Source organism: Parus major, chromosome 18 (genome assembly GCF_001522545.3).
Source record: "Parus major isolate Abel chromosome 18, Parus_major1.1, whole genome shotgun sequence".
NCBI classification, from domain to species: Eukaryota; Metazoa; Chordata; class Aves; order Passeriformes; family Paridae; genus Parus; species Parus major.
The window spans coordinates 7,027,074-7,052,818 of NC_031786.1; the positions used below are offsets into that span (position 1 = coordinate 7,027,074).

At 47.1% G+C, this 25,745-nt stretch overlaps 1 protein-coding gene across 28 annotated transcripts; it reads right to left on the reverse strand.

The window, feature by feature from the left end:
* Positions 1-789: 789 nt before the first annotated feature.
* EXOC7 (exocyst complex component 7) lies at positions 790-21,766 on the reverse strand. 28 transcript variants are annotated; one of them, XM_015645882.2, is made up of 22 exons: positions 21,590-21,766; positions 20,699-20,764; positions 19,471-19,655; positions 18,717-18,822; positions 17,984-18,206; positions 16,737-16,904; positions 15,727-15,738; positions 11,117-11,209; positions 10,071-10,139; positions 8,782-8,927; positions 8,399-8,551; positions 7,888-7,986; positions 7,237-7,299; positions 6,845-6,911; positions 5,400-5,438; positions 4,315-4,380; positions 3,130-3,250; positions 2,621-2,716; positions 2,280-2,343; positions 1,724-1,765; positions 1,430-1,563; positions 790-1,045 (listed from the first exon to the last, which is right to left on the reverse strand). In XM_015645882.2, exons 1-22 carry the CDS (start codon positions 21,647-21,649, stop codon positions 943-945), a joined length of 2,175 nt encoding a protein of 724 aa, XP_015501368.1. In that variant the 5' UTR covers positions 21,650-21,766; the 3' UTR covers positions 790-942. The 28 variants fall into 28 exon arrangements, with proteins under 28 accessions (XP_015501368.1, XP_015501364.1, XP_015501366.1 ...); XM_015645878.2 differs by having other exon boundaries at positions 10,071-10,154; XM_015645880.2 differs by having other exon boundaries at positions 15,727-15,750.
* Between the last annotated feature and the right edge of the window lie 3,979 nt (positions 21,767-25,745).

The following is a 25,745-nucleotide window of genomic DNA, read 5'->3' on the forward strand; positions in this document are numbered from 1 at the left end:
AAACACAGGTGCTCTAATGCTCCGAAAAGCCTTGGTGCAAAGTGTCAGAGTCCATATCAAAGCCTGCCAGCACTGCTCCAAGGCACATGGGAGAGCAGCACTTGCTCTTCATGTGATGCCCATGGCTTTAACAAAGCAAATGGGCTTGGCTGCTTGCAGGGAAGAGATGCATCAGATATAGGAAGACAGGAGACAAAGAAAAACAGGGGTGGGAGGAAGGCACTGAGTGGAAATTGCTATGGGAACACTTACTTTGCTTCAGATCAATAAAGAGCAGCACACAGCCAGGCCACCATGGAGCTCCCTCTGCTTCCACTGCTCTGTCACAGGTCCAGGCCCTGCCATCACCCTCACATGGAACAGAGCACTGACACAGGTCTGGGTTTGGGGTGAAACACCCCTGTAGGAGACTGGACTGCAGCCCTGCCAGGCACCCCCAAACCCCCAGAATCAGCATTGAGCTCTACCACTGAATGAAATAACAGTTGAGATTGACAATGTAAAAATAATTTGGGATTCTACAAAACTGAGATTCCCAAAACCCATCAGGGAAGCAGGTGGCACCATTTGGAGCTCACAGCCTCCTGCCCTTAACAGAAGGGTGGTACACCTATACAGGGTTTTTATTTGTTGTGTATTTTTCTTTCTTTTTGTTTTTAAACACACCCCCCATGTCTGTTGCACATCAAGGCATTAACACAAACCCAGGTGAGGTGGATGTGCCAATACAGGAGCCCACAGGGCAGACTTTGCTTTATCCCATGGATCCAGAGCAAAGACAGTCAGGACTTAGTGTTTCCACAGGTTTATAAATCTGATAAATACAAGTATAACACCCTGCCCACCACAATGGGGCAGGGGAGAAGGGAAGGGAGTCCCAAGGGCTGCTGAGAGAGCAGTGGCTTGTACTTGGCAGCTGGAGAGTTCACAACAGCTGGAAATTTATGCTGATGTGTCAAACAGCTTCTCAATCATCTCCCCCACCTGGTCCACCTGGTATTTGATGTATTTCTCAGGGTTCTTGGTAAAGGGCACATTGCCATATCTGCAAAAGAAAAGAGGTGACAAACAACTGGAACACAGCAAAGAGATCCACTGGCTCCTCCTCTGTCACAAATCAGCTCCACTCCAGCACACCCCTCTTGAATGTGACAGAATATCCTGTATAGAGCAAGTGACCTGGTTACAACTGGCCTCACAAGTTTTACATCAGCAGCCCAGGGTTGCTCAGGACTTTGTGCTCACTGACCAAGGAATCGGGGTGACAGCAGATGTCTAAAAATACTCAAGGTCTGCTTGGGCATGTCTGAGTGTGCAAAGTAGAGAAGCTAAGACAGGACAATAGAAAAGTGGCTTGTTCAGACTATCCAAGGCCCCAAAGATCTCAGTAAACCCAAAGGGGAGAGGACAGTGCTGCAGGAGGTCTCACCTGTTCAAGAAGGCACCATAGGTCTCTTTCACAATAGTTTTCTGTGCCCGGCAGATTTTGTCCCGTTGCTCCATGTCTGGGATTGCCCAGGCCTTCTGGATCTTACACAGCTCCTCCAGCCCATCATTGAAACCCTGTCCAGAGAGAAACTCAGTCAGCATCCCATCTGCAATCTCCACACTGAGTCTGATGCTCTTTCCCTCCCCTGCTGATCACCAAGAGGTCTCCTCCTCAGGCAGATCTGTGAGTTCCAATCAACCAGGGGATGTCCTGACTCCATCCACACCTCCTTACCTTAAAGCGCTCCTTTATCATCTGCCTCTCCTTGTCCTTGAGCTGCAACAAGGAGGGAAAGGATCTTATTTTATCTCCAGAAATAAATACCCAACACCAATCTTTGCCCCCAACTCCCCATCCAACCTCAGCAATATCCAGTATTTGGTTTGGATTCCCTCTCCTACAGCAGTGAGGAGAGAGACACAAAGAGCAGCACACCCTACATTCAGCTGAAGTAGGTTTAACAAGGATAATTGACATAAAATAGACTTCTTCATGCTTCCAGCCCTTTCCAAGGGAAAGGAAAGGTCTCAGGGTTTTGAAAATCCAAAACAGAGGCAGCTGCTCAGGTGAAGATGTAAGAATGGAGGCAAAGATTAAAAGACTTGGATGAATCCAGGGCAGGGCAGATCAGAAGGCACTGCTGCTGTCCACTTGTGCCAGCCAGTGTTCACTCTGCAGAGTGATACTGGCATGAAATAGAAAGAAGGTTTTTGAGAATTTTTTATGACAAAGGAGATGATGTTTCTGGCAACTTCTGTCATGTCAAGCCCATCTTTGCCCATCCTCTCACCTTCACTCCTGGTTGAAAGACAGGCAGGTTTCTCTCCAAGATGTAATCTGTCACCTTCAACCAGCTGCATATGCAATGAGATAGGAGAGAAGCAAAGAGTTACTCACACCTTTACCAGAGCACCTCTGTCATCCCCCAAAGGCCAACTCAGACAACACACACAGCAAAACTTCCCACAGTGACCCAAGTTGGATGAATTGCTTGGAAACAAAAAAACACTCTGCTTTGGTTTTAGACAGGTTTCTGGTTTAGGTGAATCTCTCCCACTGCTCCAGCAGCACTGGCTCCCAAAGAGCTCCCAGAGTGACAAAAGCAAGGGAGAGGCAGAGGGTGTCACTGACCTACGCTGGTAGGTCTGGATCTGCTGCTCAATGAGCTCCCTGTAGGACCTCTCAGCTGTCTTCTGTGTCACAGCCACCAGCTGGATCAGCTCAGACCTGGAAGGACAGGAAACCTGAGGAAGCACCTGAGCCAGCTGCTCTCAGGATGGCAGAATTTCAACCCCCCATCAACAAAGTTCCTCTCAGCCCTTCACAAGGAACAAAATTCTCCTTGAAACGTGCAAACTGGGAGACCGAAGCAACTCTGAGTTACTTTCCAAAGCCAAATCCTCAATCCTCCTGAGATCAAAGGATTCTTTAAAACCTAAGGCATTTTCTAATGCTTTTATCTTCTACTCTCAGGTAATGTTTATAATACTGCAAAACCTTATAAGAGGCAGTTTCAAGGATGGAAGAAAAAGCAGATATGAGACAGGCTAGCAAGTAAATGCTCTCAATGCAGAGCTCTGCTCCAAAACCATCCAGTCAGCCTTGGACTTGAGGGAGATTCACTCAAGACACACACTTACTTCTCCAGAGATTTCAGAATGTAGTTGTAGTTGTTATGCAGAAAAATGGCACTCAGAGCTGGGTCTTCATAAACCTTGGATTTGCTAAGCAGGTTAAGCTGCAGGTTGCCCAGAACTTTGCCTTAAAGAGGGAAAAACACAGAGCAAGAAGTTTTGCACTGAAACCTCTTATTATTGACAAAGCAAACCAAGCTGTGGGCCCACAGCAAAGTGAACAGCACAGGCCTGACTGCCTGCACAAAGGCTACAATCACTTAACAGTCCTTACATAGATTTTTCTTCAGCAAGTCACCAGAGCCTCTCTGCAAACTACTGTCTTCCATGCCTTGGCAATGGATGTGCACTTTGGGTTCAGAGAACTCCCAGAACCTGCCACAATTAAAGCTCAGGTCTCACAAGCTGAAGGCTTCTGAGATCTCCATTGTAACACAAGGAGCAATCACTGATCTCACTTTCTTAAACTCCCCCTTGGCAGCTGGGAGCCTTCATGAGGTTGAAGGTGACAATGGTTTAAGGGAACAGCTCTGTGGTACAGAGCTGCTGCCCTGTGCTTTGTCCTGTCCTACTCTAACAGCCAAACTCCCAGTCTGACCCTTTTTTCATCCCTCCCATCAGACCAGCACAAATTTGGAAAGATCACATGGAGAAGAGACACAGCCTGTGCTCTTCACCCAGGAATGAGCCCTGTGAAGGTGTGTCCACAGGGAAGAAGTAGGAAAGTGATGCCTTCTAGGGGCTACTTAGAAGCAGAGTCTAGACAAAATTAAGAGAATAAAAAGAAGTTATACTTATTGAAGGGCCTTCAGATACATCTCAAGCAGAAGAAGCCCCCCCAGGGGCTACACCCAAAAATGGATGATGGGTCACAGGTTTTCATACTTTTATAAGTTTGGTCCATTTGCATAGTGGGGGTTAATCTTCCAATTACAGCTTCAAGTAATGAAGTCATTTACCCCAAGTTTGCTCCTCCCCAACTCACTTTTGTTTACATTTCTCAGGGCCTGAGATAGTGAGGTATCCTTGATTCCCAGGCCTGGAGAGGAACTGTTTTGTCTGACCAAAATGGGAAAGCAGTAGCTAACACTTTATATGGGGTTTAGTTATACACTGAAGAATTGCAGGATTACAAATATATGAAAAATACTAAAGCTGAAATCCTAAGGCATCAAAGGTGTGCATACTCACAGATGTAGGTGCTCAGCAGCCGCCTGCTGAACTCTAAGCTGTAGCTACTGGCTGAGGAGCTGGTCTCTGAAAAGGAAAGTCTTAGGCCAGTTAACATGCCCTGGGAAGAGGGGGGCTGTGTGGTCAGCCTGCCTCTATTCCAACAAGCCTCATCCCTGTTGCTATGGAATTAGCACCCAGTGACAGTAAAATCAGCTCCTGCTTCAGAGCCCACTGTCAGCAGCTCATCCTGGGTGAGGGGGCAAGAGCTCTGCACCCTCCATCCCTGTGTCCACATCAAGTGTGGAGCAACTCGTCAGAAATCTCTCCTTTCCTCCCAGGTGCTCAGGGAACATACTTTTGGTCAGAAAGTCATTAAACTCCTCCCCCCATCCTTCCTCCCAACCTGAAAAGGGTTGGTAAGCACTAGAAACTGGCAATCAGAGAACAAAGAGCTGGAGCTGTTAACAGCAAGCACACAAGAGTAATTGAAACAAGCAGAAGGGCTCTGGAAAGCTTCAGCCATCCCCATGGTTGCTGACAGGGCCTGCCTGGCTCTAGGAAGGGCTGTGCCAGCATGGGAAGCTGCCCCTACAGGCAGCAGTGACTCCAGGCTGGCACAAGCCCCTCTGGAGATGCCTTTCTGCCCTCGAGGGCTTGTGGGCATGGGGCCCACAAGACACGTGGGGTGGCCACCTCCTTCTGCCCCCTCCAGAGAGTTTGGCAGCCAGACCTAGCTCGGGTGGTCCGAGCACCCCATGGGAAAGGCCTCAGGCTCCTGTTGCTGGGAGCTGGACAATAAGGAGCTGAGTGCACTTGGGATAAAGCATGACACCAGCTGGGCCAATCTGCTACCTGTGCCAAAGAGATTCAGTGCCATCAGAGTGTCTTGAGCCTTTTTCAGCTCTTGTGGCATCCCTCATTGTCTGCTGCTGACAAGCCCTCCCTATTCTCTCCAGCCCACTGGCAAGGATTATTTACCCTCTCGTTTTCTCCCTTTTCAATTATGTGTTAATTTATTTACAACTGCTGGAGGATAAAGAATTAACATACATCACCAGGGTCCAAGGCAGTATGAACAGGTAGGTGTGGGTAAGTTTGCTTACCTCTGGGATCTAAAGGAATATTGTATGTGTCCCCAAGAACTACAGAGATTAGGCAGAGCAGAGAGAATAGGGGAGGGATGAGAGAGAAAAAGAAATGAAAAAGTGCAAAAAGACAGGTTAGAGACCACCATTCCTTTGAGAACAAAGCAGATATTAACACAGAGCAGCCACAGGCAGGTGCACAGGAGAGCAGGCAGGAGTCCCTCCAAGGCCACAAATGGAATGGAGATCACAGAGGAAAGGCAGAGTCCAACCTCCTTCCCCTGCTGGAGACATTGTTTGCATTGTCAGTGGTTGTATTTAGCGTAACACCTGATTCCAAATCAGTCCAAACCCGCTTTCAAGGCAAAGCTACCCCAAATCTATGCTGACTTTTCAATCAGCCAAGACAGATCTCACTGCAGACAACATTCCAAGACTTCCCAACAGTGCTGACATCACCATTCAGGGGACAACATGGGAAAGAGTTGATTATTCCAAGAAAAATTACACTTCTTTGGCCAAAGAGAGAGAGCCAAGGCCCAGAAGGGTCTGAGCACACTGAGCTTGCAAATGGAAAAGGCACAAGGCAGCAGCTAGAGGAGATGGGGCAAAAGCAGAGACATCTTACTTTGAGTTGATTTAGAATTAGCAAAAATTTCCAAACAGAACTTTGCAGGTAACAGTCTGGAGGAAGCTCTAAGCTTCTTCCTACCTCTTCTTCTAACCCTCTCCAGTCTGTGCCTCCTCAGGGCCCTGTGTTTCCTGGATTTCCAGTCTGCTCTATTCCAACCTCCTTGAAAGCACAAGCTGCCAAGGCCAAGAGCTCTCTGAAGAGCCTGGAGCTGCAGCTGCTCTGCACAGAACCAAGAATCTCACTCCAGCTGAAAAGCAGCACCACCTTGCTACATGAGCAGCTCTCAGCTTCGGATCTATGCTTTTATTTCTGCAGTGAGTCTTCTCTGCAGTCTGGAGAGCAGAGCTAAAACTTTTTTCCCTGACAGGATGCACAAATGGCTCCAGAGTCCCAGCTTGCCCATGTCTTGAATCTGAGGAGATTCTTGCTGCTGCTGTTGTACTCTGAGCAGAGGATGATGCTGTTCACAACACAGCCAAGCTGGAGCAGCCACCCTCACTCCAGTACAGTCACACAGCACCAGGCCAGGGCCAGACTTGGAGCTAAATGACCCAGGAATCCTCTCTCAGAGTAACCAGCAGCAAACACCCTCCTTATTGTACCTGCCAGGAGCATGTGTGGAAGGCCTGCAGGGAACTCTGCATCCCTTGGAGTTCTCCAGATAATCAACTATGTGGTCAAGGCAGATGGGAGGACAAGACAAACCACAGGGTGAAGGACAGGAGAACAAGCTCACAGTGCATATTGAGGTTTGGCTACTTCAGGGAAGATGTCCAGGGAATCTGATGAAGGAACTGCATGCCTGAGCAAGACCCATGCATGTACGTACCTTGTGATGCCAGCATGGCACCTGCTGTCTCCTGGAAATCCAGTAATTGCTGTAGGAAAAGGATGGCCTGGAAGCAAGGGAGGGATTTTAGGAGCAACCAACATTACATCTCCTGTGCTTTGCTATTAAGGGTTGTGAAGAACCACGTGTCACCCCACATTTACAGGAATTCAAGAAACAAATCACTACACTCCTCTGAACTGCTGAGTTTTCCCCACACAGTCCTGTCATGGCTGAGCAGGGGCCACCAGCTCATCCTGCCATGGAAACCAGGTAATTGTATAATTGTTAATGCCAAGACACCTTAATTTAGGAAGTTGCCCTACTGCTGTTTTTAAAACTCCTTCAGAAGCTGTTTTCCACAAAGGAGAGTTCAAATCATCATCACATACATTGCTGGTGAGCTCGTGAACTGTCCCATCTTTTGGCATGTTGTATTCCTTGTCTGGATCATTCTAAAAAGGGAAGAGAGAGACATAAAGTGAGCATGTAAGGGGAGACACCTACAATACAACTGCTGCTACAAGTGAGCTGAAGGCTTCTTCATCCAGCCACTCCCAACACCCTCAGGCCCAGCTCTTGCAGTGCCATCTCCTGGTGCTCAGAAAGCAGAGCTGCCAGGCATCAGCAACTCAGAACCTCAGGGTTCTGTTCAGCCTGTGACCATTACACCTTCACTCACCTACCATTCACCATGCCCACCTTAAAAAGGAACAGCTAAACATGAGTCCTTGAAAATTTTCAAGGCAGCAATTTTCCTTTCTTTTTAAATAGGATTAATTCTGAGATAGACTTGGTATCTGTAGAAGCCTGGATGCTCATGTCAAATTACTTGTAGCATGCCTGTCAAGGACCTTAGGCAAAGGCCTTCTGTGTTTGAAACCAGCACCAAGCATTTGCTATTTGACTGTCCCAAGCAATCCAGCAAGTTCCTGCTTCAGTCAGAAACTACATGGTCTCATGGAAAGCTGAAAGCTAAACTAGGGGTTTTGCTGCAAAACTCTCTTCCAAGCCTGATCAGAGACCACTGAAGATAATCCTACCTTAATGTTGTCTGCAAACTCTTCCAGTGCCTTTGCACCAGTGGTCTCCATGGATGTGATCAGCCCTGGCAGTTTGTTCTTAGTGCCTGCTGCAGTTCCCTAGAATAGTCACACAATAGATCAGAAAAGGAAAACAAATAGTATCTGAACTTCCACCCAGCACCTACCCTCCCTCAACCCCCACCCCAGCATCTCATTCTCAGCTCCCCATATGCCAGAAGAGTATTTACAGCACCATCAACCCACGAAATCCCACATTCTCCAGGCAGAAAGGGAAGATGCCATGGTGGTCCATCAGGGTTGGGACTTGAACTGAAAAGAGCTGCTGCTGAGAGATGCTGAGTTGCTGGTTCACCAGCTCAGAAAGGAGCAAGGTGCACTTGTGTAACTGCAGTCCATGCTGGGGGACAGAAGCAGCATGGCTTTGCTCAAAGCCACTGTGATAACCCATTTCAAAAAGTTCTCCAGATTATGCAATCCATAGCACCCTCTTCAATCCCATCACATTTACCTGCAAGACCTGGTCAAATTCTGGCTTCATCTGCTTGAGATGCTTGAGGATGGGGAAGATTGTGAGCACAGCTGAATAGTCATGTCGGATGATGGCTTTCCGGGCAGCTGACACAATGTTATCACCCTCCATGATCAAATTATCCAGTGACTCCTGCAACAAAGCCAGAGACTCACTAGGAAGGAACAGGACTTGTGCCCAGGCAGCACAAAGGGCTCAGTGCAGGACACCCATTCCAGATGACCATTTGGCTGATGTGCCATTTGTGGTATCAGTGAGGGACTCTGAACACTTGTTCTCCAGGCTCTGTGCAGACCATGGCTCCCTCAACGAGTCCTGGAGGACAAGCCAGCATCCTTTCCAAGCACAGAGACTCAACTGACCTGGATGAGAGAATCAAAGGTCTTCTTCTGGTGGTGCTCTGGGACAATTTCTGTCAGGAGCTGGTATTCACTCTGGGCCAGTTTGACAAAGGCACTGACGCAGTGGATGTACGCGTCGATCTCGATGTCAAAGACGTCGTCCCTCCCTGCAAGGGCAAGATGCCTTTGGTTTACACACAGAGCATGAGGTTCTTCTGGGAAAGTTGGTTCTGGCTTTGCACCCATCCATGTGTGAGAACAAAAGTCATCTTCTCATCACTCTTGCCCTGGGTTTGTGTGTGGGAATCTCTGAGTACCCTGCAGGAGGCAGGAAAAGTCACCCGCAGTTCAGGAAATTCACATCAGGGCACCACCTCTTCCCAGCCTTGTGACAGAAGGGAAGTTTGGAGCTCTTCTGGGATACAGACTAAATTTAATCAAGGGCTTGAACACAGAGTACTAAACTCAGGAAGATCTGAGGTGAATTATTCAACATCTCTGCTGGTATTTTTAGAATTCCTTATCTCCATCCATCATGCAGATGAAGAACTGCCATTTGGCATCAACATTTCTGGGAAATAAAGGCTGTCCTGGAAGGCAGCTTCTTCCCACTTGCAGAAAAAAAGATAAAAACCAGGCTGATGAACATTTACATCCTATGAAGCAAAAATATCAGCACAGCTAGGTGAATTATCTGCCACACAATGCTGCATACAAATGCAAATATCTGAGTCCTAGAATATGAATGTCTCAGTCAAAGGTCCATCAAAGATCCTACATGGTAGGCATGAGAAGTGATACAGCACCAACTCATGCCAAACACTGATGGATGTGTCTGCAGGACAGACACAGACCCCATCCTGCAAGACAGCAAGATGACACAGAGAGGCCTTCTCTAAGTTATAGGCTGCTGCTTCTCACCTCCCAGAGACTTTTGATGGAAAAAGAACCAATTCTTCCCTATGCTGACAGGTCCCTTGGGTTGATATTTCAAAAGTTTTGGTCAGCAGAGGACACAGACTGTAGTGTGTGCTGCACTGATCCCTTTCCTGCTTGCTTTGCCTCAGCACCCAACAGGCCAGCAGCCACCTACAGGAAAATGTCCCCCAGCATGGTGACCTTGGGTTGGACAAAGTTGGGTTCCTTGTCTGAGGGCTTGTGGGGGGTGTGATTAGTAGGAGTGAATTCTACTGAGAAGAGCCAGAGCTTCTTAGCCTGAGGAGGCTCATGCTTCAGGACTGCCCACAGAGAGGAACAGCCCTGGGAAGCAGGGGGGACCAACTGGTTCCCAGTGCCAACCCGGTACTTACCCGCAGCCAGCCCGTGCTTGTCGCTCAGGGCATCGGAAAGGTGCTTAACGCGTAAGTCATGCTCATGACCTAGTGAGATGGCAGCTGGCACAAACAGAAGGCGCAATTTATCCTGGGTGGTCACAGCAAGGATGCTCACTCTGGCTGGAAGCTGCTTCAAGCCTGGCTTATTTGATCTGGTGGATAGCTTTTTCCCTACAGTCCTGGGAATGCTTCCTGACCAAATCCTTTTGTTGGGTTATGTAGCGGTAGTAACCCTTTGAAACCTGATGAGAAGTGTGAGTTAAGTTGTTCCTTGGACCACAAGAGTCCTCTGAACCTCCTGCCATATGTTCTAAATGGGATTGCAGGCATCAGAGTCCAATTTTTACCCACAGCCATTAAAAATCCAAATTTAAAGCCCCTCTCCTGCTCAGCATGAGGATTTTCCCCCACATGAGTGATGTTAGTCACCATCTGGAGCTTAGCAGGCTACAGCAGAGGTGATGAAAAGATCTGCTTAGGATGGATTCATAGCAGGAGGCAGGAATGTCTTAGAGATGCTTTGAAGCATCTTCTCCTTTTTCTGGCACAACCTCTAGGAGTAGAGTTGTGAAAAACTTGAGACAACCATTTAGGCAGGTCTGCACAGAGAAGAAGTACAGGCACAATGCACTGAGCTACCTGTGGTCCAACACTTCAGCACCAGGTTTGGAAAGGTCACTAGAAAACTGAATGTCTCAAAGTCCAGGCAGAAAGAATAGAGAACAGGAACACCACAAGCAGATGTCAGCAGAGCTTCCATTACCCAGGTGGCTAGGGTGGGTTAGTGTTAAGGAAACATTCCTCACCACTTCTACTCATGCTTATGGAGACTTTGAAATTCAGATAGTAAATTCTGAATGAATAGAATAAATTTTAAAAAAAATAATTTGGCCCTCCAGCGTCTCCTTGGTTCCCCAATCCAGTGCTGTCCACCAAGCACTGAAGTAATGGAAGCCCCACCTGGGAAAGCAAGGCTGATACACAGAGAAAGTCAAGGGTGAAGTAGCTTGAGCTGTGATTACCTTCCATAGGAATGAGGTTAGAGGCCCCCTTTTTCCCATCTAGACCATGCTGAGAGTATTGTTTCAGAAGGTTCTGAGCCTTACGGATTGTGCCTGTCACCAGAACCAGAGAGAAAAGACAAGAAAACCTAGAAAATGAGTAAAAGAAAACAAACCCAGAACACCAGCCCTCCACCAGCAAGTCACCTGGGCCCAGCAAGAGGATGCTGGGCAGCGATGAGGATGCTCAGCACGGGAACGTGAACCCCAAACTCATTTCCAAGTCTGCAGATACAATGGCATTTCCAGAATGTTTCCCTGTTTTGAGGCTGGGGGTATAAATTCCAGCCAGGGATACAGAATCAGTTTGGAGACACAGCATGGTATGGCTGGGTGGGAAACACAACCAGAGAAGGGCAGGCATGAAGCTCCCTTCTCTGTAGTGGGTCTATTGAAGTTGGTGCTCTGCATCCAAGCACACAAGGTTTGCTGCTTTTCCTCAGCTGTGGAAGCAGGGCTTTGCATATGGACAATTTCTGTCTGGCAACATGTTTCCTGCTCCTGGAGCCACAACTGCAGTCACTTAATAAGAGATGCCTTTCTGAGGGGTATTTTCTGAGCATAATCAATAAAGAGCCATCAGGAGCCCCAGAGCCAAGACAAGGAATGGTACAGGAAGCAGTAAAGGGGTAACAAACTCTGGGCTTTTTTTGCAGTAGCAATTCCCATCACAGGAATCCCAAAATAATGGATGCTGCCCACCCATGTGTAACTTGCACTAAGCCACCCTAATCCCCAAGACACTTCTCTTCTAAAGAACTGCAAATCAATTAAAACCATGGAAAAAAAATAACACTGGGTTAAAAGATTTATACTTTAAACACACAAAAACCAGACAGAACTGAACAAAAGGCAGTGCTGGATATACAGCTGGAAAGCACAAAACAAGGCATTAATGTGACAACTGAAGCCTAGGCAGTGTTTCCACATTAAAAGGTTAGTTGTCATGCAACAAGCCACAATTATCACAAGCACACCGACACCCTCTCATAGCAGAGTTTTGCTGTTGCCTGCACAACAGGGAACTGGAAGTTTTGGGAAGGTGGAAGGGGTTTCTATAGGAGACCCAAATGAAACAGAACCAGGGTGAGTAAATGAAGAAGCCAAAAACATAAAAATTCTGCTGCCAAAATTAAGAATTGTTCTTCCACGATAAAGTAATAAATACTTCACACATGCAGAAGATCTCTACTTCCACCACCAACTGTGAGCCACAGTGCAGCCTGGAAATGAGTGCTGGCTGCCCAAATGCTGAAGGGAACCCAAGTACACACTGCTGCACACCCCTGGAACAACATTCTGGGGTGCAGGACAGCTTCATCCCATAATGGGATTTATGGCAATGGAAAGGAAACTTCAGGTCCCCCAGACAGTGGGGGAGAACAGGAGAGAGAAGTTCTCCTTCAATTACTGAACTTCCTTAACCTGGTGCACTTACTAAATGACAGAACATGGTTCCTAAACTGTAATATTTCATTGGTAATATTGTCCTTCTACCAGGTCAGAGTGTTCTTAACCACTTTGTAAAGAAAGAAAATAGTCATATCCATGGAACACTTTCTTCTAGCAGGGAACTTCTCCCCTGTCCACCCACACCTGGGCAATGGGAAGTCTCACACCCTTGCTGGCTGATGCATTTGCTCTCAAGCTTCTGCCATATGATCAAATAAGGGCTATGCCTCTTCCCCCAAGCCTCCTGATGCTCTTCACAGCCCGTATCTCCACTTTATTCTTAGCTACTTCCAGAAGCCTCAAGAGCTTGGGCACAACAGCAAGCTCCTCTGGGCAAGGAGGGCCCTTCCTTACTGCTGCTCCCACGGCCCAGCAGCTGCAGAGCAGTTCAACTCAAATACTGTTCTTCCACCTGTTCTTTCATCTTTCCCATCTGCAAGCATTTAGGGGGAGGGGAAATACAAAGGAATAAAAAGAGAGGGTGAATTGGTATGAAAACCAAGCAGACAGTACAACTGCTGCTGCTGTCAGCAGGCTGTCACTCCACAGGTATGCAGGGGATGTTTTCAAAGCCCGCCCTTGATGATTTCTTCGCTTTTTCAATTTTTCCTCCTATTTTTCTCAATTTCAGGAGCTGATTATGCTGCATTTTATTTGCATAAGCACAATTACCTGTGTTTACTGACACACACCGAGTGTTCAGTGTCCAGGGGCATCACTTCAGTGCTGCTGGATCCCTCTGACTTGGCATCATAATTAGGCTTTAATGGATTCTGGTGAAAGCCAAACGCTTTTGTTCCAGGATTGTTTTCCCCTATTAAGCAGCTCCCTAATGAAATGGGACTGTGTTTCAGCTACTAATGAAAACATCACATTCAAGCCAGGCAGTGATCAGTCTGGGAAACAGGAATGGGCTTTTTATTCTGCCACTCAACCTGCCTTAGGTACCACCTCACTGGAGCTGTAAGGAAACTGGAAAGGAGCTCCTGTGAAGTCAGAAAATAGCCTCCAAAGGTCAAAAAACACCTGAAAGCTTTGCTTCTGCAGCCCAGTTGTTCCACAGAGCAGGGTTTGGGCATGCATGAGACATTTTTTGCAAATGCAACTCAGAAACTTGGACAGTTTTCTGTCCAAGCAGGAGGGCAACACATCCTCTTTTCCCAAGCACCAGCTGCAGGAATCTGCATGAAACCAGACAATGCCCTCTGGCTTTTGTAGGCAGCCAGGCCAGGTGTCTCCATCCTTCCCCAAAAGCGCAGAGCTGCTGAGCTGCCTGCTGCTCTCAAGCCAAATGGAAGCACAGAGTCTACAGGCATCACAAAGAGACTTTATTTTATGCACATGTTTGCAGCAGGATGATTTGGGAACCTGAATACACCTGCTGTCTGAGAGGGAGTGCTGACATTCCAAACAGCAAACTAAAACCAGAAAAAGCCCACAAATCATCAGCTCAACTTGACCTGTCAAGTGTCACTTACAAGGAGACAACTCTGCTTAAGAAGCATCTCCAGCAGTCAGATTTTTAACTGCATGATGTAACAACAGGAGACAGTACAGGGTACATCAACAGACAAAACAGGAACAGAGAGATGAAGACCCTCTGAAACAACATATGGATATGGAGCATGTTCTCTAGAATTCAACACAGTCCCTGGAGCTATCTCTGCCTTGTTACCCTGCCCCTAATACCCCACCTTCCCTTTAGCCTCTCTTGTGCTTTGTTTTGTGGCAAAAAAAAGCTATAGCATATCAGATTTAGTTTGTTATTTACCCCTTGCAACACGTTAAAGTGTGCATTGGGGTGTGCACTGGGATATTCTTCCTCATGGACCACAAAAATCAAGTCTCTTGGTGGAACTGTCAGAAAACCCCCTTGTCTGAAACCCAGATTGGCAGAACTTGGCTTTACTTACTGAAATAAAGTAATAGAACAGAAAAAAAGCCTTTGTCCAAACTGAACAAAGGCTAAACCCAGGGCACACAAACACCACCAGATATTGTTTGCTCTGAAGAGAGACACTGTGCCAGTGCAAAAGATGGTGTGAGACCTCCACCTCAAGAGCTGTACTTGAAAGCTAATGGAACTGCAGAAAAAACAGTGAATCTCTGCCTGAAGAGTCTGTATTTCTCAATTTTTAATTTCACTTAAGTACAATTCAGCAGTCATAAGAGATGGCTGGTGTATGAGGTTCAACATTCACTGTCCTTCAAGAGCTACAGTCTGGTTCTCTCTCTGCTTCACAGAAGACTGGAGACAAATGAGCACTATTTTTTCCTGACATTACAATAACCCAATGGATCACTTGAGACACTTTCCTTCATGCACCATCAGCTTCATAAGTGCATTCAGACCATGCTCTACCTGCTCCATCTCACAAAATCCAATTGAACTGATATAGAGACATGAAAATCTTCTGGTATATCTACAGCTGAGACTTTCCTCATGCCAAGTAATTCTGCATGCCCAAATGCATCCACTTTGGAGGAGTCCTGTTTGTAGGAGCTTGTGTGGGCTCCTCTCTGTGAGAGCATCCAAGATCTGAGACTCTTTTAAAACATCCCTAGGACTTTTTAGTAATTTGCCCATAAAAAAAAGAATCTCCCACATCTCTAACTCTTTACCTAAGAGCACAAGGGAGATACTGTCACTTGTCAGGCTGCTCAGAAATGTTTGCTGACCATGCTGAATTCACAGCAATAAAAACACAGGAATCTTTTCAGAATCAGGTGATAACTGAGAAGTGTCAACCAAATCTGAAGCATCTTCAACCTGAGCTTCCCACAGCTGAACTACAGATCCCCACCAGCACCTTTCAGTGCCTCTGAGCCTTATCAGGTGGTTCTCTGTTGTCAGGGGAAAATTCACTGAAATTCACAAACCAATTCCATCAGCTTTCAGGGACAGCTCCAGAGCACAGCAGCAATGGCACAGATTGATTTTAGAAGACCACACAGGTGATGTCTGGATGCCACAGCCTTCCCCAGGCAGCCCTCCCTCTCCAAATATCCCAGGCACACCCTCTGCTGTAGCAAGAAGAGGCCCAGCAAAGCCTCTCCACACACAGAAGTGAAGAGAGTGAGCACCAGGGCCAGCACACACACACATAGACACACATTACCTGGGATGAGGACTGCATTCACATCAGGATTATAAAAATAAACACAACACAATTAAAATGGGTATTTCTTCTTCCTCCCTTTCCCCACCCCACCCATCCTCAGTCCCTACCCACATTTCTTACTATTTTCCTGAACCCACTAAGACTATTTGGATAACACAGGACAAAACAGGGGAGTATTGGCCAGGTAAACCCACAGAAATAGAAACTTTTCTGATGTGATGACTGTTACAGAGGAGGGATCAGAGTGCTGGGACACAGAGGATCAATATCCCTGTGCTGGCTTTTGCTGTCCCTCCTGGCTGTGCTCCCACTAGTTGGCACATTCCAGAGATGGGAACCCCAGCCCTACACTCCCAAACTCCAGAGTGACCAACCTCACCAGCAGCACCAAATGCAGCAAAACTGCATTGTGAGGAGAGGAGGAATAACCCACCAGCCACATTCTTCATAGCTCTTCCCAACACAGGCTGAGGCAAGAGCTTTAAGAGCCCTTCTAAACTTCAGACAATGTTGTACCTCATTTTTGTAAGTACCTACCTAATCCCCATCTCAGCTCCTGGGGGCTTCTTGCTTTCTAGCACAATAATAATTTATTCATAGCTAATGACTGATGTGAGGTGCTTTATCAGATATGAGCTATCTATTTGCTGTGTCACAGGCTATATTCCATATGCCAAGGCTGAGGATTTGATCTGAGGTGTTCTCAGATCAAATCCTTTTACAGTCCCCTCATGCCTTTTTTTACTCATCTCCTTTGTTAAAGCCTTTCCTCTCCCTGTACACAGGGCCTCTCTGCTCCCTTTACATCACCCAGAGAACAGCCCTGATGGCTTGACAGACAGACAGAGTCTGTAATCCCAATGCTGAATCCAGAGCAGAGAAGTGCTTACCTCCAAAATCTCCCTAAATGTCCTAAAAACACATTTTAGACACAGAGATACCTCAGCAATGAGAAGACCTGAAGATGTGTCAATACCTAGTGCAGTGATCCCTCCTCAGGGACTCACCTGGTCTCTTGATTGGCTTTTTGGTGGGGGTGTCCTTCCTTTTGTTCTGAATGGCAGGGGAATATGGCACCCCAGAGGAAGAGCTGTTCTTACGGAAATGGTCCTTCAGCCCCTTGATGGAGCGGTCGAGCTGCACAGAGCGGATTTGGAAGTAAACTGTCATGAAATCTGAGGAGACAAGGTAAAAATGAGATTATAAGCACACAGAGTACACTATATGTTTATATATATAAAAGAAACTTTGTGCCCCTGTATGGACTTACAAGCACTGGTGTGGGACCCCAAGTCAGCATCCCTCCCTCTCAGAGCCTCTCCTATTTTCTCCAAAAACTTCTTCTTCCTTCCCCTGCAATCTCCCAGCCCTCACACCACACACATTAATTCCACCACTACCAAGTGTTGGAACTGACAGGAGATATTTGTGCAAGACATTGTCAATTCAAGTGCTCTGTTTCCAGCAAGAGAGACTTTACACACTTTTCAGGATTCAGGGCACTCAGGAATTTAATGAGGTGCTTGTGATTTGAAAGCAGAATGCAAGCTGACTAATAAAATATGCTCTGTATGCATGAGTTGCCTTTGATCATGGAAAAATTCTTAAGAAGCTTTTAAGGATGTTCCTGATACTTGGTAGGCACAGTAATCCCCCCCTCAGGAGTAAATCATTGAAGTGGGGGTTGATTCTTGGAGCTACATGAATGTGAAAGTTCACATTTCCTGTTCAAGTTTACAAAGTCACTCAATCCTGAAGGAAAAGTTAATAAAGGACTATAAAGCACTAGGCAGTTCTTGATCCTGCAGAACAGGAAAGGAAAGACATGTACAGAGTGAAGAAAGTCTGTGCTGCTTTTTCCCCTGCCCTTGATCACATTTCACACAATGGGTTCTGGTCATAAATACTTCCCAAATGAGAATAAATGCCCAGTGTCTTTTATACATTTATAAAAATTATACATTTATACACATTTATAAAACCTGAGCACTGGATAGCTGCAGCTTCATCTGAAGGCATTACAGGTGCAAGTGCAGTGGATTTTTGCTACAGGACAGACTTTGCATTGACATAATTTGTGCTTTGTTTACACAGCTCATTCTGTTCAACTGACAAACCATCGCTTCAGTCTCTCTACAAAGAAAAGCAGAATCTTCAGGTGCTGGAAAGACTGAAATACTCAGCTAAAAGGTGCCACCAAGACATCACTCATCCTGCCAGAGGCCCACAGGGAACAGCAGGCAGCACCACCCACCTTGATTCCTGCCATTCTCCACCAGCCAGCCCGAAATGCGGATGATGTCATGCAGGACACTCTCTGGGAGGTGCTCCAGGGACATCTCCTCCTGTGTGTCCATCTCCTCATCCCCACTGATCAGGTCCAGGATGAGGATGGGTGGCACTGGCTTGGTGTGTCGTGTCATCAAGCTGCGGAACTCCGATTCCAGGGATTCCTTGCCCCGCTCAAAGAGGGATTTCTGGCACAAAACAGCAGGACAGAAGCAGAACAGGACTTCTGTAATCAGTCAGTCATGAGTATTTTTGCATAAGAACATCCTTCCTAACCACAGTCAAGTACTGCAGGCTTCAAATTCCAACCACGCCTGTATCTGAAAGACTTTTAAAGTGAATTAAATTAAAAAAATTCTTGGGAGTTGTTCAAGTGGGATTTAAACAGATCACCCATTCTGCTCAAGCAGCTGAAGCACTCACAAGAGCTAATCAGGAGGAGGTTCAATGAACTCCCCCTGCACAGGTGCAAGAGCTGCTTTCAGAGTCCTCCTGGCACAAGAGACAGAGAGCAAAATGCCAGGAGCAGAAATGCTGCCCAGTACAGGCTCAATCAGAAGCCAAAGCAATCATTCCTTCAGCTGTGCCCAAACATCACCTTCCCCCAGCAGAAAACCAGAAGCCTCTCCCAGCAGGGGACAAGCAGCAGGGCTGTGTCTGTCCCCCTCTCATCCACAGGTTCCAGGTTCATCACCCACCACACGGTTCAGCTCTGGGCTGTCTGGATTGTTGTCCTGGAAGTATTCCACTGCCTTCTGGATTTTGTCCATGCAATTCAAGTATTCCTCCAACCTCCCTGTGGGGCTAAAAATAAAACCAGAAATAAAAAGTAGTGCCCCAGGAAGCAAACAAAGTAACAAGAAAGCACCAGACCAGACTCAGGATAAAAATAACAAGGGAAATCTCTATCCCCCTTTCTTCAGCTAGGAGGAGATCATGGAATTCTCTTCTTTCTGCACTCAGTGCCACAGCAGGATACCCAGCCCACACAGCAAGTGCAGAAGTACTGATGATGGAGCAGCACACAACTTTCAGCCTTGCTTTTCTCTCCCAGACAGGCCCTGATGGGAAGACAGAGGAAACTGCATACCCCACACAAGAGCTATCCAACATCCTGCCAGACTCCAGAACAGCTCTGGTACATCCTGGATGCAGTGACAACCTCAATGGGCAGGGAAAAGCTTTGGGAAAAGGGCAGAGGAAAACAGAAACACCAGTGCTCATGGAGATTGCTAAGGCAGCACCTCTGCAAGATCTGGAAGAGATCCCAATGCAGAGTCTGAGCTGTCTTTGCCCTGTGGAAATGGCTGAAGGTCAAGTCAGCGTGGACTGGGGACAAGGAAAGAGCATGGGAAGGGTACCAAGCATGGATGTAGGGAGTCAGCTCCCCTACCTCTATCTCAAAAATCCAACAGGATGAAGCACCCAGCAGGATCTATCTGCTCAACTCACCCTTCCTTGATGATTTTCTCTGTGTCCTTGGCCACATGATAGTAGCTGATGACATGATCCAAACAGGACAGGGTCTTCTCCACATTCTCTTGCAGGCGCTGCAGGTTCTCTGTCTGTTTATGGACAGGGATGATGGAGTTCTCCAGCTTCATCAAACGGCTCTCAAAGGAGGAGAGGATTGAAACCTACACACCAAGAGAGAAACCAACAGCTGTGGACTTCCTTCCTATGGACTGGGGTAAGAGTTAGAGCAGGGAAGTCAGGGAACTTCAGCTTTTCTTTTTGGGCTCTGCTACTAATTTGCCATGGCTCCTCAGCAGCTGTTTCCATCTCTCTGCATCCTGATTTTTATTAACCATCACAAACAGATCACCATATATGGATGGACCAATCTCAAATTAAATGCTTGCAAAGAGTGAAGATAATGTTCCAAGACAGTATAAAGAAAAAGCAAAATTTTATTCACAGGATAGTCTACAAAAAATTAAATCCACAGGAACTGCCTGGAGGTGCCCCATGTAAAAAGAGCAATAAAAGCACAAACCAGTCCCTTTGCTCCACACCACTGAGACTCAAACAGGAGCTGCACAAGGACCAGTCTAGTAGGAACCTTCTTCTCCACAACAGATATTTGGTTTTTTAAAGAGGATTGTGATAGAGCTTCTGACAGATGGAAAACCACAGCAAGCTCATAAAAGGGTGCCTCAGACACCTTTTCTAGGCCAAAAGGTAATTCCTACAAGATTGTCTCCTATGTCATGCTTTCCACACTTCTCTGGTGGTGCCTCTAAGACTCTTTTACAGCACTGAGACCAAAACTGGACACGGTATATAAACTGAGGGCTTATGAGCAATCATAACACAATAATTACTTTTTATCTCTACACAGAATGTTCACAAAATAAAACTCCAAACAAAACCTGAATTATAAAGCAACCACACAATGCTATTGCACAAACTAGTCTGAGGTTTCTTAATACCTTTTCCCCAAGAGAGAGGACTGACTGTAGCAGAGATGAGGCCAGCAGATTATCTGAGCCCTCAGCAGAGCAGGAGAGAAGCTCAGCATTGAGGCATTTCTCAGGTTTCCCCTTTACCCAGTTACTGAAGCCCGAAGTGGTTCATTGTTCCACATCCCTCAGATGGACACAACAACAGCCTTGGAAACTAATAAACCTAAAAAATCTAACAAAAAGTAAAGCCAGGCCCAACATTAGGACCTCCCTACCATGTTCTTGGTGAGCTGGTCACTCTTCTCAAGGCTCTCTTTAATAAAGGACAGAGTTTCTTCTTCCTGTAAGATAAAAAAATACCCTTAAATTCTGAACACTAAGGTTTAAGCCACTAAACATTACACATAGGTTTTTACCAATCTTGTAAACTCTGCTGCAAGCCATGTTTGGTCTGATACTGATTCTGAGACTACATTTTAATATTACCAACCCTTAACAGAAATCAGAGCAAGTAACCCAAGGTGGAGACACATCATGTAATGATGAGAGGTTTATGAATTCATCGTTTCCCTTCAATGCCATGAGCATCAGCACAATATAAAATTAACACCTTTTCCACAGATACACAATGACTCAGAACACGTATTTCCCTGCTAGAGCACAACACAGCTGTTGCACTGGCAGCTTCCAAATCCACCGGGAACTCAGGTGTCCAATGCAAAGCAGCCACCAAGGGCTGGTTTTAAATCATTAAAGCCCACAGATGGGGGTGGAGGGGACAACAGCAGCCCACAGGGGCTGGTTTTAAGTTCCCAAAGGCCACAGGCAGAGAGGGAATTGCAGCCTGTCAGGGCTGGTCTCACAGGCTGCACCCGAGAACCTGACGGGAGAGCCCACTGATCCTCCCAAGAATGAAGAGGGGAAGCCCAGGCCCAAAGTGGGGAGCAGAGATGCCCCGAGCCTGCAAACCGGCCTTGAAGGGGACCTGACGCTGCTCCCAATCCCGGAGGAGGGTGACGAGGCCTTGAGGGGTCTCGGGGCGCCCCCAGGCCCGGTGAGGACCTCCGGACCCAGCCTCGTCTCCCCGGCAACGCCAGGGGGCTGCGGGCCCAGGCCCAGCCCCCGGCCCCGGCAGCGCCCGCAGCGCGTCTCAAGCCCAATCCCACCTGCTTGAGCTTGTCCTCGATCTCCCTCCTGCGGGCCGACACCTCCTCGCTCGGGATCATCGCGCCGGAGCTGCACCGCCGCTCGCTCCCACCGCGCCCGGCCCGTCACTGCCGCGCCGCCATGATGGGCGCGGCGGCGCGCACCGGGCATGCGCAGAGAGCGCTGCCGCCATCTTGAGAGTGGCGCCGTACAAGAAGGGCCCGAGGGCGGGCAGGGGTGACGGCGCGTGCGCGCTGCCCTACGAGCCGCCATGTTGGGAGTGGCGGGATGGCTGCGCCGCCATCTTGGGAGTGGCGCGATGGGTCACAGAACAACAGGACGAATTCTTTTGGACTCCGAGATCATCGGGTCCCAGCCGTGCCTCAGCATCACCTTGTCAAACACAGCATGGCACCGAGTGCCACGTCCAGTCTTAAACATCTCCAGGGATAGTGACTCCACCACCTCCCTGGGCAGCCTGTTCCACTGTCTAATCACAATTTTTTGTGAAGGAATTCCTCTTCATCTCCAACCTAAACCTCCCCTGGCACAGCTTGAAACTATGTCCTCTCGTCCTGAGCGTGGCACTGTTGTGTAAAATTTTCTTAAGAGAGGATGTTCTTTGATGTTTGATCTTTGTGTACTTTCAAGCCTCATCAACAATAAAGGAGATTTAATCTGTGAAAGACATAACAGCCAATAGCCAATAAGTGATAGAAAAACAAATTTCTTATTGGAAAGTTTAGGGGTTTGACATTTTTAAATTATCTCAGATTTAGGGGTCGGTTAACAAAGCTTGGGAAGAAGGATTTACTACTGATAGTGGGCACAAAGAATGCAGAATTTACAGGCCACGAGGACATTTGGCAGAGCCCCCAAGATAAGGAAGAAACTTATAAAACCAGCTCAGCAATTGGGCTGAATCAGCTCCGACAGAGCAACTGTAATTCCAGCAGGGGCAGAACCAAGAAACCCACCATCCCAAAAGAAAAGAAAGTCTAATTAGCGTGGCAAGCGAGGGAATAACTTCCCAATAGAAGATAGAATAATAATTAATAAGAGAACTAAGTAACTTGTAGCCAATTAACACAAATTCCTTTGTTTGCTAAAATATATAAATAGTAAAAGGTGTTGATAGCTTTCATGGCTTGTTCTGTGGAATCCCAATGAGCACCCAGGCTTGTGCAGCTCTGAAATAAGTAATCAATGTCTCTCTTGAGTGTGTCATAATTGGCTTATTGCACTGGGGGTAACAAATTCGATTTTTGTGCAAAACCGATGCAGAGGGACAGTCCAGGGGGTTGAGCTCAGGAAGGGAAATTACAGAAATGTGAGCATGAATAATGTCAGCCCACCCCTGTCCCGCATCCACGTTCTAGCTAGAAAGGTTATCCCACAGGGGAGCTGCCCCTGCTCCCTCTCACAGCACAGGGGAGGGTGGCCGGGGGTATCACACACTGGGGGCTCTGCAAACCCCTAAACCACACCACGGCCAGAGCAGGGAGCTGGTTCTCCAGCACCTGCAGGTTCTCCAGCCCCAGCTCCCGCTCTCCTGTTCCGCTCCACGGGTCCTGCCACGCGCAGGGACTGGTGTGTGCCCATCTGTCTTCCCCTTGTCAAACCACCCCAGGCTCCAGAGAGAAGCTGGTTTTTTATTCAACAATGGATTTCACAACCCACCCTGTCCTGCTGGCCACGGATGTGTCCAAGCTCTGGCTCTGTTTTCCCTGCGTGGCCACAACCGCCTGCCTGTGTTTTGTGGGGACACCTGATAAAAGGGGATCTTGAGGGAATAAGTGAGATCTCTGTCCAGGCTCAGCACCCAGCACCTTTTGTGTTTCCCCACACTGGTCTGGTGTGATTGGGAAAGATCTTTCTCCCTGAAAAGCAGATCCATCTCTTTCCTTACAGCATTCCATGCTCTTTCTGCCAGCTCTCACCCCCTCATTCTAAGGGCACCCAGAGCCAAAAGGAACCTCCCTTGGGGAGCAGTTGTGTGTGTTTCACCCAATAATGTTATTTATTTCCTGAAAACCCACCAAAAAGGCTCCCTCACCCTTTATGGATCAACAGTCCCTTAGAGCAAAGTGGGATAGATACATCCACCCCACATGCCAGCTGTGTGGGGTGATAAGGAATGAATAAATGCACAGAAATAAATGCACAGCATTGCATAAAAACTGATGGACCCTGTGCAAACGTGAGGTGCAGCACCACATCCAAGAGGAAGTAGCAGAAAAAAAAACAAAAAAGAAAAAAAAAAAGAACGCCGGTCAAACGTAAAGAATCCAAGTGATTGTTTTGGGTTATAGATACTTACTATATTATTAGCTTTTTGCAAATATGAAAATGAATGTTATATGTATAATGTTAGAAAACCTTGCTGTATTCATATAGTTTCTTTTATTTCTGTTATTGATAAAACTTAGAAATAATGGTATAATACATATATATATATATATATATATATGTTCATATACTCAGAGACTGAAAAGATAGTCAGAAACACCCCCTGTATTCTTAGATTATCTTCTCCAGATGAAGACAGCAGTGACCAGTGCCCCAAGGGAAGAATTTATTGAACCTCTTCTATAAGGGAGTGTGAGATTTAACAAAACCAAGAAGATTGATCTATTAGGGACGGGGAGGGAGTTGAAGCTAAACAAAGGAACACCTAAAACTTAAGAAGAATGTTTGAATCATGTATAAGAATTTATAAATATGTAATAAGTTTCTGTTTTTAAGGGACAATCCTTGGTTAGTAAGGTGTGCTCTTGGCTGAATGCTGAGGCACCTGGCTGTATTTGTCCATTTTCTTTTATTTCTATCTCCTAATTGTCTTTCTGTTGATCTGTTGGGAACAGCAAGAAGCAGGACACAGACTCTTGTGAGTTGAACAGGACAGCATAAGGTTTATAACCTCAGATCTTTTATAGACCAGTACAGGAAAGTACAGAAAGGTAAAACTCTTACTGGTCAGTGAATTAACACACCACCATCACTGGTGTACAGCACCCCTCAACCTTCTCTTGCAAGAAAACAAGAAACTGACAAACAGCACCTGCAGGGCTGTCTTCTATCTCTGAGGATTGTTTTAATTCCTCCTTATGATTTCCCAGGCCACTTTCTCAAGCAAGACTCAGAGAATTATGTGGCCTGCTTTTCCACAGGCGCTGTGCTCCCTGCTTTTGCTCACGGTTAGCATCCATATCTTTCCATTAAACCATTTTAAACTTTATAAAATAAATTAAAAAAAAAAAAAAAAAGAAGAAGAAGAAAATATTTCTAAAAGCCTTTTTCTCGCTGCCGTCTGAGCAGCGTGTTGAAAGAAGGCAAAGCACGGCCTTGCAGGTGACGGCTGGCTGCTGTCCAGCAGCGGGAACAATCTCCCGTTCCCGCCGCTGCTCCCGCCGGCCGCGGCTCGCTCGGGCCCTGAGCTTCCCCTCACAACCTCCCCTTCCCCCGCCCGACAAGGGATTTACACTGCCGGCACGGCAGGTGGGGAATTCAATCCGCATCCTCAGCGCTGGGGGGTTGGTGTGGTAGCGAGAGAGTTAACGAGACCGTTTTTAGCGCGTTTGTTAAATAAAAGCGGTTCCAGCGCCCCGAAGGCCGGCCCGGATCGGAGCGCGGCGCCCTCGGCGTGTGGGGGCCGCGGGGTTCGGGCAACGGCCCCGCTCGGTTGTTCAGCAACGGGAGCTCTCACCACCACAGGCATGAGGAAGTGGCACCTGCTGGAGGGGACGTGACAGTCACTTCTCTCCGGGGACAAGGTGTTCAGGGCGTTGGCCACCCAAAATGCCACAGGAAAGAGAACGGAGCCTCATTAGCGGGGGGGAGAAAGCTGAGGCAGAGCGGGGTTTTGCTTTGCCCGTTCAGGGCTTGGCAGTGTTTATAAATAGAGCCAGGTATCCCTCAAATTCCTGTTTCTACTGATTGCCTTTATGGTGGCAAAGGTCATTGCACAAAAGTGTGGTTTTTACAAGATTTGGAGAAATTCAATTAACAGTAGCTCTTAAAGCAGGGACTTTCCATCCCTGGCATTGTAGCTCTGTACTGCTCACTCCAAGAACTGTTCCTGCATTAAAATATAGTGCCATTTTATAATTAATAAACAATTTTATTGCAAAAAAATTAATTATGCCTGCTTTCACTTCCCACTGGCAGGGTTAATCC

What these genes read in the sequence shown, in the direction of transcription:
- EXOC7 (XM_015645877.2), bottom strand. Translation starts at nt 21,649, where the DNA reads ATGATCCCGAGCGAGGAGGTGTCGGCCCGCAGGAGGGAGATCGAGGAC. An exon ending in AAAGCCAATCAAGAGACCAG is followed by an intron (nt 15,751 to 16,736) that starts GTGAGTCCCTGA and finishes TTTATAATCCTG; the next exon opens with ATGTGAATGCAGTCCTCATC. An exon ending in TCTTTCAACCAGGAGTGAAG is followed by an intron (nt 1,766 to 2,279) that starts GTGAGAGGATGG and finishes TCCTTGTTGCAG; the next exon opens with CTCAAGGACAAGGAGAGGCA.